At 35.5% G+C, this 15,431-nt stretch overlaps 2 protein-coding genes across 5 annotated transcripts in view; one reads left to right on the top strand and one right to left on the bottom strand.

Annotated features, from left to right (window-relative positions):
* Positions 1-15,431, top strand: part of Tinc (transmembrane protein tincar) — a 99,646-nt gene that overhangs the window by 44,963 nt on the left and 39,252 nt on the right. For all 4 annotated transcript variants that reach the window (XM_071717011.1, XM_071717013.1, XM_071717010.1 and 1 more), the window contains 3 exons: positions 4,375-4,462; positions 13,262-13,541; positions 14,689-14,913. In XM_071717011.1, the coding sequence (XP_071573112.1) occupies positions 13,268-13,541; positions 14,689-14,913 (499 nt within the window). In that variant the 5' untranslated portion in view covers positions 4,375-4,462; positions 13,262-13,267. The remainder of the gene's footprint in view (positions 1-4,374; positions 4,463-13,261; positions 13,542-14,688; positions 14,914-15,431) is intronic.
* On the bottom strand, positions 6,299-9,725 carry LOC139778888 (E3 SUMO-protein ligase ZBED1-like; the record flags this gene model as incomplete). Its single annotated transcript, XM_071717024.1, has 4 exons — positions 9,709-9,725; positions 8,379-8,522; positions 7,955-8,292; positions 6,299-7,792 (listed from the first exon to the last, which is right to left on the bottom strand). Coding segments are annotated over exons 1-4 (1,993 nt in total), but the record flags the coding sequence as incomplete, so codon positions are not given.

Genomic DNA, 15,431 nt, shown 5'->3' with positions numbered 1-15,431 from the left:
TCATATAATTAACTTTACGGTAAAAAAAATCTCTAAAAATATGTATATCATTTTGTATAAATAACGATAATGATAAGAAAGAAAGAAATTATTTGGAAATATCGCTTCTCTGAATATTCTCGAACTTGATATTTTCTCGTATAAATTAACTCGGAATTCTATTGATTCTTCTTCTCTTTCAATCATGAAGTTGCGCGTTATATCCCAGATAATAAGAGACTTTTCTCTGACCAAACGATAGCCTGGAAGAACCGAAATAGAAGCGACTTTCGGAAGAAGAGACACGAACAGAGAACAGAAGGGAAGACGGTAGTTTCTGGAAGAAATCCACAAACTCGGCAAAATGGCGAAGTCCGAAATCCATCTCGACCTTACATCTTCAAATCTTCAGTCTTTCTAGCGAAATAATAGGGTTTCCCGAGTATATCTTGTCGCACAATATTTCACCCAGGATACGAGTAACGCTGTTCGTTAAGCTCGGCACCAAATTATTATTTATTAATTGTTATATTATTATTACATGCAAAAATTGCCATTATTTGTTAATTATATTAATTGCGTTTTTTGCATTTTTATATTAACAACGTTGCCGAGAAACATCAGCCAGTTGTATGCAAAAAATGCATAATGAATAATTTTCTTGCAATTTTTTGTGCTAACTCGGGAATGTAACGCGCTTTGCTGTTTAGTGTCGTGCCCGACAACTTATCTCCGCGAGATTATTTTATCAGTTTTTAAACTCTATTTACAGCAGACTGCACTACGCGCTACGAGTCAAACTTTTGAGTTCTGTGCGGGGTTTCAAACTTACAAACGGTAAATAAACTTTATTTGCCGAATTAGCTCGGTATTATAATCAAATATTGCAATTTTCATTGTGACAATCACCGATTTTCGCAGCAATTGCAGTATGCATTTTAAAGTTACTTATGAAGGATTTAATGTTTCATACCACGATTTCATGAAATTCGAGAGAACTAGTGTTTCTGAATATAGTTACATTACGAGCGACTGTTAATTGAACACGATTCATTGGACAATGACAAATGTGTAGGTTGATTGGCATTATAAACAAAAACTACCTCTTTGTTTGTTGCACGAATGATTGAATTCACTGACGCCAATAATCATTATGAACGTAAAACTCAACTTACATTTATAGTTATATCTGATAGTCAAATTTATCTAACTGAATATTTATACTAGCATTAAAACGACAAAAAGGAAAAGAAACAGTGAGAGAAATATATCAAGAGTGTTGTTTTTTTATAAAAAGACTCTCTATAGAAATCTTCACAATAATTTAATCTCTGTAAAAAATTATTTTCTAATAAGATATCAATTAAGAATGTTTTTTCGTTGAAAGATACCTAACGCCTTTGACGTGTGCAAAATTATATGATTTACATAAAGACAAATAAGTACAGTTTCTCGAGATCTATTGCGCTATAATTTCCTCGGTAAAACTTTCTTCTTTTTTTTCTATTTTGACTTTTGTCAGATCCGTACGAGTATTGTCGAGTATATATTATACGTATCTGCAACGTGTTTTGTGACAGCCACGGATGATAAATCAGCGTCGTGCGAACATTTTATTGGAGTAGGCATTCTTCTCGCCGTGGAAGGAAGTTTTTGCCACTCTGCGTGCTGCACCGTTCAGTTACACGGTGACGGATAATTAATGCCAAGCGGCCCGCGGCCTGATTTATTACGAGTGATGTAATTACCGGCGCGTTCGGACTTGCGATACGCAAGAATTTCACGGAGGCTACGATTTGAAAAGCCACGATAATTTCCTGCATGATTAATAAATATTGCGAATCGATTGCCGCTACTGTTGTTATACTCATTGGATAATATTTTTACTCTTGTTTCACTTTTTGCTGGATTGTTGTTGATTATGTTGGGCTTCTACTCTAGTAATAAATATTTTAAATTAATTAATATAGTGTTTTAATATTTCTTATTTATTTAATTAATTGTGTTAATATTATTAATAAATAAATTACATGAACAGCGAATCCGTCCAAAATCTGCACCTGAAAATCGTTATTTAATTAAAACTGTTATGTAAAACTGTAATAATTATATTATTTTTATATATTAAGATTTAAACATGTTATTTTGTTTTATTTTATTTGTTATTCCATTTTATTTTAAGGAAAACATTAACGTTAACGAACTCCAAATTGAGCAGAGAATCTTGTTAATACCACAATCTATTAATTTAATTTACTTTTTCTAAGGAATATATTAGAAGAGGCAGAAATTAATATTTCGTTAGTATTAATGCACTGAGAAACAAAAATTTGTTAATTCTAAAAAATATTTAGTCCGATACGAGCAACTAAACATTTTAGTTAACTAAACATTAGTTGAATTAATTAATTCTTGATTAAAAAATTTTAAAGGTTGACATGAATGCCTTTTTTAGTGCAACTTGATAATTGTTAAAACAACTTATGTTTAGTTAAACTAACTAACATGTTTAATTACTCGTATCGGACTAAATATTTTTTGGGATTAATACATTTTTTTTCTCAGTGTGGAAATGGGAAGAATTGCTCGATATATGTATAAGTAGAACATATGTAAGATTAGAACATACCACCATATGATGTGTATACTGTATATATTTACAGGCTATAGATATTTTTCATACAGAATATAGATAATTTATGATTATCAATACAATTTTATTATAATATCGACAGCGGAATTGTAATAACAATAATTATAATAATTACGAAATAACTAATTGACTAATGAGACGGATTAGCTCTTTTCATACTTTCACGAATTACATATAATACAGCTTCAACTTTTATTGTATCGGCATAATAACGAACTTGTGCTAAATGCCATTGTAATATTTTATGAAATTAATTTGACGCAGGTTTGATTGATTTAATTAATTAACGCAGTATGAAACTCTTTCCTTGTTCAAAACGTATTAAAAATTATTCCTACTGTACCCGAACAGAATTGTTATTGCATAATGTATCTTCAAAGCTCGTTCACTCCTCGGTATATTTATTCGTATTGTGCACCGTGTTAATGCGCGGGCGTGCTTTGTGTGACTCGAGGTTTGCCTTTAGGGATAAAATTAAAGAACTCGTGGTTTTGCCTTCTTATACTAGTTATACGAGCTTACCTTTCTCGGCCCAAGTTACCGGAGCGTACAATGGCCAAACGCCATCCTAGGAAAGCTCAGGTGGTGTTCAGACCGCGTAATACGAAACTGTAATCAGACTAATGGCACTATGTTATCTTTCTCTCTTTGTGAAATCGATCGTACAACCATCGAAAAGAAAGAAAAGGAATAGAAAGGGAGAGAAATAAAGTCGTTCCAGTTTTGAATCATAATAATAAAACCAAAGTACTCGTCAAGTGCCAGGTAATTTGAAAGACCAAGCATTCTAATAATATAATTATAGTTATAATGGAGAATAATTTTAATATCCTCGGTATGATATTCTTTCCTTTTAAAGTAATGAAAAATAATCTTGGAAATTATTTATAAATCTTAGAGATTAATTTTATTGTGAGAAGAAAGAAAATCGAAAATGATCGACTTGCGCATTTTATAGAAAGAAGCGGGAAGTATTAGTCCTTTCCTGTGTTTGTAACAGTAATCTACGAAAGGATTAAAGAGGTTTTATATGGTCAATTACTCTTTGTATATATATGAGACGGGGCTCAATACGTTAAAATCTACGCTACGCTTTCCATGCGGCGAAGTTTAAGACGCATTTACGGTAACGCGCGTCGTGATATGTGCACAAAGCAACTCATTTGGGGCACAATAAAAGCGAATGCGAATTATGAATGATGTAAGTCTTGCGTAGCCATAAATGCGGGCGTATGGAGCGTAATTAACGCAGCCTGTCCGAGCGGGCACAAGCTCATTATCCAGCTTATGTAAGCACCAAATTTTATTGATCAACAAAGGATTCGCACGAATCACGTTGGTTCTCCTCGAGCATTCTTGCTCCAGGATAAACAGGACCAACCGGCAAACATTAGCTAATCCCATGCAAACAACATCGCGAAGACAATCTGATTAATGAAGCCGCAACTCGTCTATGTAGGTACTTACAGTGTAAATATAGTACGAGAATTAATATGCGCGCATACGTGTAAATATAGATGTCAGTATGAACATGTAGACGAGAGATCGTGCACAATGATCTCGATGAATTGTTCTCTCACAAGTTTCAAGCCCCAATCCTTTATTAATCTTTAAAAGTCTTGATGCATTATAATATTTTTATCATATTCTATGACATTTCTCTGTACCGTCATCTTATTTTAATGAAATGTCATCTTATTAATGAAATTTGCTAAATGTCGTCTTGTTATTATCTGTTTCAGGCACTGCCACCGCCAAAGATGCTACATCTTCGAGTTGGTTATAGCGGAGAAGCGTACTCGAGACTTTAGAGGACTCGACAGAATTCTGGTAAGTTCTGGTAACTTAAATATCGATTTCATGCTTCAAGAGAATCTAAATTACCTGCACCATTGACCGATCGGCTAAATCTTTTGATAAAAAAGTTTTTAAGTGAAGTTTTCTCTGCGAAGTTTTGAGTAGTAAATCGACACGCTGTAATTGGATTCTGTGAGACTCATCTATACGAAGGGTATAAATATATAAAAGACACAATAAAATAAGTAAAAGGAAATAAATAAAAAAATTTATATGTTTATACACACATGTATACACATATTTGGCAATAGATCAACTTGTTGTTACAAAATACATATATGTGTGTGTTTTGTGTATGTGTGTATTTTGTCATAACAAATTGATCTATTGCCAAATTGCAAAAAAATAAAAGGACCCCGCACCATTCTTATGGGAAAATGTCTTTCTGCGGATTTGGCTAATTTTCGGATATGTTGTAGTTCTCGTCATTCTGAACAAATGTCTCAATGGGCACAACTTGATCCTATGAGCCGTTTCCGCGCTATAAGCCCTGGAAGGTCCAGATTTGACATGTAAAGGTATAAGCTTTTCGACTCGATATATGTGACTCTCGGTCTAGTGTGTGTGTGTGTGTGTGTGTGTGTGTGTGTGCGTGCGTGCGTGTGCGTAGCGTGTGTGTAGGTGTGCGTGTGCGTGTGTGTAAGTGTGTGTGTGTGTGTGTGTGTGTGTGTGTGTGTGTGTGTGTGTGTGTGTGTGTGTGTGTGTGTGTGTGTGTGTGTGTGTGTGTGTGTGTGTGTGCGTGCGTGCGTGCGTGCGTGCGTGCGTGCGTGTGTGTATTTGTGTGCAGAATTGCGTAGATTTATATATGCGAACGTGAGTTCCGTGCCATATTAACGTATAGTAAAGTATAGAAGAGCGTCACGTTCTTCCCACTTTATCGCCTATGCGCAGACAGCAGCTAAGCAGCTAGACAGTGTGTATTTGGATTTGATATGCACAGATACTAAAAGGTATACCATTCAACATGTATAGAGACAGGACTATATAATAGGACTATGTATTAGAGATGGGCGATGTTGGGGGGAAAAATCGATTATGAGAATAATCGATTATTAAGAAAAATAATCGGAAAATAATCGATTTTTTGAACTGGTTATTTAAAAAATGGCACATAAATGGTTTTTATTGTTTTTCGATTTGTTTAATTGTTTATTTTGAGCATTTCACATTTATGTAAAATATATATAATATTATTAGGAAAAATTTTAAAAATTATTATTTATTGGCTAACTGAAACTGAAATAACTAGATTTTATGCCGATAACGTGTTATTTTTTTCTTGACTTATCCATAGTCGTGAAAGGGGCCCGTATAGATATCTGTAATATAAATCAAAACATATTTAGCAAACAGTTTAAATAAACAAACACATAATTGAATAAAGCATACTGTACCTGAGTATCTCCAATTCTCCAAATAAACAAAAATAAAATGGAAAGAAATTAGGATAGGAATCAGGACAAATAAAAATTTATACAATCATACATTCCCATCACGTTTAGTAACGAATCGTTACTAACGATGTACAACTTGTATAATGTACAAGTACAACAGGATACAGAAAATGTTTACACTGTTGACTGTACGTTAATAGAACATTTACAAATTTATGAGAATACAATAAAGCTAACTAAAGTATTTAGCACAGCCAAAAACAAAACTAGATATAAACATACAAGGCATACAATTACAAGCCTTGTACTTTGTACTACAAGGGAAATTGAGGCGTGAGTTGCAAGCGTAGCTATGCGAGCCCCCAGTCTTTTTCGGATAATGACCCTAGGAATAGCAGCATATTGAGTCGCTTACCCGACAATCTGTTGCGCCGTTCTGTTTTCAATGCCCCAGCCTTCGAAAACAAACGCTCTAATGAAACTGAGGTCGCGATGACATTTAAGTATTTTACTGCTAAAACGTACAGTTTCGGAAACGCGTTTTTCACGCTTTGCCAATATTCAATTGGATTTTCTTGTCTCGAGATAACGGGCTGGTTGAGGTACTGACGCAATTCGAGGTGAAGTTCTGAAGAATCGCTGTTTGACTGCATATCATTGGCGACCAAATTGTCGTGAAAGTCCCATACGCTTATTGAGTGAGTAAAGCTTTCTGAAGGTTTCGGGTTCGGCGCAACGCTTATCGCGGGATGAGAGCTAGTCGATTTCATCTCTTCATTTATGTTTGCAATAGCGTTTGATGCCGTCAACGCAGATCGAAAATGAATTTTTTTAAAACGTGGATCAAGAATTGTTGATATTGCCAATAATTCGCACATTTCGATTTCTTTAAACTTATCCTCAACTTTAGCTATGATTTTCGATTTCATATTTTGTCCGATTTTCGTCACGGGTTTGCAGTTGTTCAATGCAATCTCCATGCATCGAATTATTGGGATAGCCATACTGCCTGTCGGATATGTTTCGCCGCTGATTTCGGTAATTACATTTTCAATCGGTCGTAAAAGTAGTACGCAATCTTCGAGAACTTGGATTTGCTCCCGCGTTAACATTTCTGGGGCAGTCGGGCATTTCATTAGAACCGGATAAATATATTCGCGGAGATCAAGGAATCTTTCGATCATATAAAATGACGAATTCCAACGCGTAGGTACATCTTGCTTCAACTTTAAAGCCGTGCCCTCTGTCTTCCCGTTACAAATTTGGAGCCGTTTCAATTCATCGGCCGCAACAACGCTCCTTTTTGTTATCGTCACTATGCTTTTTACGCGAGTAAAGATACTCTCGACTTCCGGTAGACGTCTCATGACGCTTGGTACTACGTGGGATAGGGTGTGCGCGAAACACGGTATGTGCTTCGAAGCACCAAATGTGTCGATCGCTGCCTTTTTAATATTCGCGCCACTATCGGTAACCATCGCCGTAACATTGGACGTTTTTATATCAAATGATTCGAGACAATCTCGTAAATTTCGCAATATATAATCCGCGGTGTGACGCTCGTTCAGTGGTAATACGGCCAAACAACCGTTCTTTATCTCGAGCTCTGTCGTCAAGTAATGATCGGTGATCCCAAGGTAACTTTGATTGCTTGTATCTGTCCATATGTCGCATGTCAACGTGTGAGTAGTAGCGGCGGTTATATTATCTCGAAACGCGTTCTTCATCTGGTGGTACCTTAACTCTTTTTCTTTTGTGATGGTTTTCCGACTAGGAATGTTGTAGAGCGGGGACGTAGTCTTCATGAGCGCTCTGAATCCTCTGTTTTCCACGATCGATAGAGGACAGTTGTCGGCGGCGATCATGAAAAGAATCGCGTTGGTTATCTTAGCAGCAGATAAACCCCCATCTACAACATACAATTATTATAAGTAAAAATAAGTAGAAAATAGATGAATGTAATCATTGCAATCTAAATACAATGTGTAAAGAAAAAGGCAGAGTATATTCATTATTGAACATGAGCGCACAGATTATAAATGTATCTGATCATATATACAAATAACCTTACCTTGAAATGAGCTTATTCTCCGGAACACTTTGTCGATCTTCTGGGATTTAATTGATTTCGCCGGCGTCTGGAGACGTTGGACTTTTGGTGGTGGATCATCAACATCTTCTGAAGCTGAAGAGAATGAAGCTGTTTGGCTCGTACGTTTCCTTGTTGACGGTAATGAGGGTACATGCATCCAATGAGAGCGCCTTTGGTGCTGCATCAAATTGGTTGTGTTGCCTCTGTTCATAATAGGTTTCATACAAATGTTGCATCGTGCCGATATACTATCTATCTTTGTATAGTACTGCCATACTTCGCTCTTTGCAGCTTTGCCTGTATCTTTTGCAGATTTCCTGTGAGGATTCAATAAGAAATACGTAAATAAAAATATTGTGACAAATCAAATCTCACATCTAACGATCTAACTGGTATAACTTACTGAGCGTAAGCGTTTACTCTGTCTCTCGTCACTGTTTGTTGTGAATCGTCTGACTGGATACGTGGGTTTTGATCTTGATTTTGAGATTCACCAGTATTAAGTTGGTTAGTAGTTTTATTTGTGCCTAATTCAGGACAATCAGGACTAGAATAAGACAATAACAATTACTTTTGTACAATCTCTATATATATAAAAATGAATGTATGTATGTTTGTCCGCTATGCAAATCTACAGTTTTCAACCGAATCTTAAAGAATTATATATGAAACAGGGGTAGAATTTTCCGGGGAGTGCTATAGAGTGTATAGTTTTTCGTTACCGATCTTTTCGGGAACCGGTATCCGAAATTTTTTCAATTTTTCGGGAAATAATTGACCGAATCTTAAAGAATTGTATATAAAATAGGGGTAGAATTTCCCGGGGAGTGCTATAAACTGTATAGTTTTTCGTTACCGATCTTTTTTGGAACCGGTATCCGAAATTTTTCAAATTTTTCGGGAAATAATTGACCGAATCTTAAAGAATTGTATATAAAACAGGGGTAGAATTTCCCGGGGAGTGCCATAAAGTGTATAATTTTTCGTTATCGATTTTTTTGGAAACCCGTATCAGAAATTTTTCCAATTTTTCTGGAAATAATTAATCGAGTAGAAAAAGATTGGTTACGACATGTTTAATCCATGAACACTCTTTATGTTTGTCCATAATAAGGATATTGAAACATAAATGAAGAGTCGTTTTAAGAAAAACGACTCCCGGGCAAAGCCCGGGTAACCAGCTAGTATATCATATAAATAAAGCTCATTTCAAATAAAAAAAATAGATCGGTCATAATACTCATAATTTAATAACTCGATTAACATACTGAGATTTTCCGAGATCATAAAACGAACAAGATGATTGTAGAGATTCGGCTCGTTCGGTGTTTGCATATGACGAACTTGATGACGCTATAGAATCCATCTCCAATATCTAATTCCGAAATATTCCGAATCTTTGCAGTTGCGGATGTCGATTAGCTTGTCAAGTGACAGGTTACCACTGTTACCAGGTTAGGATTTGCTTAAATTCATATGTCGTCATTTATTTGTATTGTACAAGGAAATTCTTATTATTCTTAATTATTATATTTGTAAAATTCTTATTTCTTACTTTTCGAGAGTTTCGAGTATCACACATTGACATTGACAGTATTGACACGTATGAGTATATGAGTATGACAATAATGACAACAGACAATATTATAAAATTTATATGCGAAAGCCAAAAAGAACGACAAAAAGAAATTACACGACTTCACTTGTTCACGTGCTCTGCAATGTAAATTTACCCGCGGAAATCGCCCATCTCTACTATGTATAGCAGTTACGCAAGTAGGAATATTTAAAAGTGCATATAGTAGTTTTTTTATAAGTACGCATGAATATTTGGTAGACATGTTCATATTCTCAAGAGTATTTGTTAGTATTTGGCACAGACTATGTGCAACATCTGATATATACTCCGTCCAGCGAGAGAATATCCTCGGTCTGCGCATAGGCGTTAAAGTGAGGAGAGCGTGACGCATTACTATACATTAATATGGAACTCACGTTCGCATATATAAACCTACGCAATTCTACACACACATACGCACACACGCACGCACGCACACACTAGACCGAGGGTCATATATATCGAGTCAAAAAGCCTATACCTTTACATGTCAAATCTGGACCTTCCAGGGCTTATACCGCGGAAACGGCTCATAGGATCAAGTTGTGCTCATTGAGACTTTTGTTCAGAATGATGAGAACTGTACAACATATCCAAAAATTAGCCAAATCCGCAGAGACATTTTCTCATAAGAATGGTGCGGGGTCCTTTATATATTTTTTGGATCTCTTTAATAAAAGCAATATTTCTTACATATACTAAAACTAAAGCATTACAGAAAAATATTTAGAGCTTGTTTGTCATTATGGTTGTTGTAAATATAAAGTTAAAAAATTGTGTTTTTTTAATCATGATTCGAAAATTCTAATTTATCACAACTTTTTTATCTTTTTACGAAAATACATGTTACTCTAATTAGTTTATCAGCATTTATCGAGAGACGTAGTCATGCTAAATGCATTAGAAATATAGCAAATCCGCGAAAGAGGCGCTAAAGCGTAACTTTTCCCGGAGTATTCACATATGATATATGCAATTACAAGTATGGCTTATAAAATGCAGATTTTTTATCGTTGATCCGACTTGGCTCCTTGCTTGAACGAAAGTTTCAGCCGAGTTCTCGAGGATTTTACGCTTCCACGACGATTCAGTGGACTTAGCGGAAGATTTTCTAAATCTGCTAAGCGACTTTCAAGTATAATCCTTCAGGCATAAAAGCTAATTTTAAGTGGCTTCTATCACTTTGATAATACCGCAGAAGTTGAAGAGCCAATATTTTACTGAATATTTAAAATGGAGAACGTTCGTAAAGTTCCCTAACTATCCTCATTAATTCGATGATACATATTTTATGTGCAATTATAATACAATTTTCCGATAAGTTGTTCCAATAATCGTGTTATTCTTTGTACTTTTCTATAAAACTGTGTATTAAACATGTATATGAAAACGTAGGACATATTGTCTGAAGAAAAAAATTATATTAAAGAAAGGTTTTTGCTTTTGTTTTACTTTTATTTATTAAAAATACGGAAAATTTACTCTGCAAGATATTAATTCATTTACCAAAGTCTCTTTTATTTGATGAACTGTAAGTTATGGAATAATGTGTAATAAAAGTTAATTAAAGCTCCTTCTTAAAGTGAGCTCATTTAAGTTAATTGCACGATACTGTTTTATAAGAAAATCTTATCGATTATTTTATTGAGACGCACTCTTGTGAATTCCTGTTTGTAAATAGTCTCTATAAAACTCAGCTTTTCAGACATTTCTTTTGATGCTAGTGTATAATGTAAATTCGTTTGTGGGCTAATTAATATTTCCACTTTCCATAAGAGCGCCTGAACGAGCAGGGGAAAAGCATGGAATTTCTACGCTACGTTATATACATTTATATATGGGTCGCCGTACAAATAGCAATGTTCATGGTTTAGACTTACAGTCACGCTAGTCGCTACAATTATTCACAAAGTCTTTCCAAAAATATCTATTTTATACGATATTCATTACGATTTTATCATTGTACGTCGATTGGACAAATTACTACAAGTACAACGCGCTTTAAAATTATTTCGTATCATTTGTACGTCAGCCTAATTGTCGCATCTCTACTTGATTTAATAACCATGATCGTTAGGAGCCGCGCAGATATCGAATATGCTTTCGAGGGAAAGAGGAAGCAGAAGGAAAGGTCTGCCATCGTGGAACGGGGATTTCGTGGCTGGTTGTACGCGGGGGGACTATAAATTTTCAGATCGTGAAACAGGAAGGCGAGTACACACGCCTCAGGTCCCTGATACGGTCACGCACGTGCTTCTTCGCACGCACCGTCTCTCGTCGTGCCCCCCCTTGAAATTTTATCGCGGAACGAATCCAACGAAAACGATCATAAAACTTTGCACTTTACAACCCCCAGACTCGGAGAAGTCAAGCGCGAGGGGCTGAAAACCCGGCCTCTCGTAACCGAACAGGTATAGGCATGCCCAATGCTCTCCTCGACTAAAGTCCTAAACTGGAAACTGCGCGCATTTATATTTTAATTACTCTGACCTCTGACGTTCTGACGAGACAAATGGCACCTCATTTTACAAATGCAGCGTGATCCACTTAATTAAAACCGATAACTTCATAGTAAAAATATTAGACGATGAAACACGACTTCTTAATTGCCCAATTAAAGAATCATTGCAAATTATAACTTTTTAATTAAGTTTCTTTACGGGAGACGAAATCGACAGAGTAATTCACTTATATTCATAAAATTTATCAAGATTGTTTCTAAAAGACAAAAATTGCCTTGAAAATTTTAATACGTAACCTTTATGTACGTTCTATATGTAGGCAATACTGGGAAATTTATACAGAGAATATATGGTATACAAGAAGAATTATTTTGAATTCAGTTTCATACGTCGACTCTTTTTAATATTTAAAAATGAGAAACACAAAGCTTCGCGCCATCCTAATATTTTAACATAACCACATCCGCGAGTTTTCCTCGCTTCCGCACGGCGTGACTGTGAAATACTGGGGAAAGAGGAAGAAGCGCGAATGAAGCGAATCGTGCACTCTTTTCAGCGAGGAAGGCAGCCGGGAAAGATACAACCGGAGAAAAGAGTCTCCCAGGAGGCTCAATGGCGCACAAGAGATAAACCGTTGGAACGCATTGAAACTCCCGCGTAGTCGAGCAAAATGGAAATGACTCGGATCGTTCGTAAGATAAAGCGTCACCGTTCGGATAATTACTGAATGAAGATTAAGAAACGATTGAAATAGATGCAAGGGATTTGATTGAACCGATAAATCATGAAAATATTATCAAACAGTTAATCGCAGTTAAGATAGCAAGGATATCACTACTCTACGAAGAAGAACATTATTTTAGCTGGTTATATTTAGAGTATTGTAATCCTAGTTTTATAAAATATTAAAAATTTTTGTTTTATGTATTTAATTAAATATAAGCTTTCACGATCGTGTTAAACTGCATAAGTCTCAGTAATTAAACGAAAACTTAAATTCTTTATTTAATATTATGTAAATCTTTTTAACAAAATTTTAAATTAAAATTCATTTACCAAGGATATTTGACATCGTTAAAAGAACAGCATCAAGTTTTTGCTAGAAAAAATCCAATTATGATGAAAAGAATCCTGCAAATTAAATATTGATGTACAATATTTGTATTAAATTACATTACGTGCACGGCTCTCAATTGTATGTTTCAGGACAAAATGTCGATGACTGGGAGCTTAATGGGATACGAAAACAATAACGATGTGAACCAGGCCAAGTGTAAAAAGCCGTTGAAGCCGCTGCCGGTAGTGTCGAGCGTAAGCTCCGGTGGGGTTACCACGAGCACGGGCAAGTCGAAGAGGGCACGAAAATCCACGAGGAAAGAATCGTGTATACGCGGCCATGTGAACAGCCTCTGGTCCGTCTGGTACGGCATCCTGGCTGTCGCTTTTCAGGCGTACATAGCAATGAGATACGCCAGACGATTCGCCGGTAAGATATAGCTCTACCTCGTTTTATCCCGCTAAAATACGCCTCTCTACGGGATCGATTACGTTAACAACATCGGATTATCCGAAAATCTTCTTTTATTGGACCAGTGATTTCGTTTCCAAATAAATTACCTATTTACTGTCACGCACAACTGAATCGAATCTGATAGCAGATAGATGATGGTAATCTCTCGCCAATGTGTGCTGTACCTTCGATGGAATCTCCGTAATGCTTTCGATCTTTTTTTTTTATATCAATACGAAATTACATCGACAACAACGATGTACTACTTTCATATCTGCAGAATTATTGGATTTATAACTTTAATTAATACTTTATGAAATAAAACGAACAATGTAACAATTATGAAATTATATTAGCCACTTCGAAGAGTTTCTCCTCCCCTTTCGTTTTGTTAATTTAATCAGTAAAACTTCTGGACGAGGTCTCGAATGGTTCGCTGCCTTTCCTTATTTTCCGGCTGTTTCCGACGGCGGTTTTGCGTAAATTTCTTTTCTTGGCAGCTGGTACGAGGCTTTCGTTACTGTAGGTCGTTACATAAAAGACACACGGTAGAGACGGAATTGCCAGCGAAATTTTTCGTGCTCCCTATCGTTTTCCGAATCGAGAAGAGATCTTATCCCGCTCATCTCGATGAGATTAACAGAAAATCATAGATAGAATTGTTAGTTAAGTAGATTGTACAATAGATCCAAGAAATCGTAAACGAATGAACCTATTAATAGGATATTAACGTTGCTTCCTGATAATTCTTTAATCAGCCATAAGTTTAAGAGTAACGAATGATTTTTCTTTCCTCTATTATCCCTTTTTATTTAATCACTTGTGATATCAAGAAACCGATTCAATTGTTCTAAAGCGAGATTATCTCAGCTTGGCGCTTCGAAAAAAAAAAACTTTTCTTATCGTAACTATATTTGAAATAGAAGTTGATATAATGTTATGTTTTTTCACGAAAACAATTTACAGTAAGTTGATACAGTTTTCGTAAATATAGAAAAAAATCGAGATTTTAAATCGAGAGGCTAATTTGCCTTTTAATACGTCAATACCGATTCACGTGCTTTTTCCTAAATATATTGTAGCATATAATTTTTTAATTACGTTTTTTGTATCATTCCTTTAGCTTACCTGTCACTACCATGGCCAGCGGACGCGCCACCTCCTAAAATCGAACTGTACGCCTGCCTGGTGCTAGCCGGTACCGGAGTCGTTCTACTTCCGGTGCTACTTGGTGCGGCGTTCTTGAAGCTCGGCAATCTCGCGAACGACGGAATAAAACTAGGCCGACATTTGAGCGCTTGTTCGCGCGACCCGCCCTCTTCGCTTCTCACTAATAATCCCGATAACAGTAAGTAGACCATAATTTCATAGCTTCAAGAGTATATATAAAAAAAAGACACGTGATAAATATTGTAGAACTTGTAATTATAGTCAAGTGATCTATTTTTAAGACATAAAATCAATAGCCACCTATATTCATCTTCATAAATATGAAAATGTTGATAGAGTACAGAACTTTTGTGTTTAATTATAATAATTATACTACCGATATCGTGTTTTATAATTATTTATATATTTTTTAAATCAATTTAGTACATATTTATATAACTATATTTTTATTTTGTGTAATTATAACACATAAATATTGAAAATATTAAAAATAAAATTTTTAAAAACGGAAATCAATACGATTATCTTACAAGGAAATTTACGAAGGTGTTTCCCTCCGATTTTGATGAGCTTTTAATATATTGTTCTCAAGATGAAAATAAGGGACACGTATTTTTTTATACGTACCCATACGCGTGTTTAGGGGGTGAAACACCCCTTTGAAAAAAATTGGTTTTTCTCTTTCGGGCCGAATAT

Source organism: Temnothorax nylanderi, unplaced genomic scaffold (assembly GCF_030848795.1).
Source record: "Temnothorax nylanderi isolate EJ_2023f unplaced genomic scaffold, tnyl_v1.0 TNYL_tig0200_pilon, whole genome shotgun sequence".
NCBI lineage: Eukaryota > Metazoa > Arthropoda > Insecta > Hymenoptera > Formicidae > Temnothorax > Temnothorax nylanderi.
Note: the sequence above shows the minus strand (reverse complement) of the source record. Positions and strands in the feature narration are given on the sequence as shown.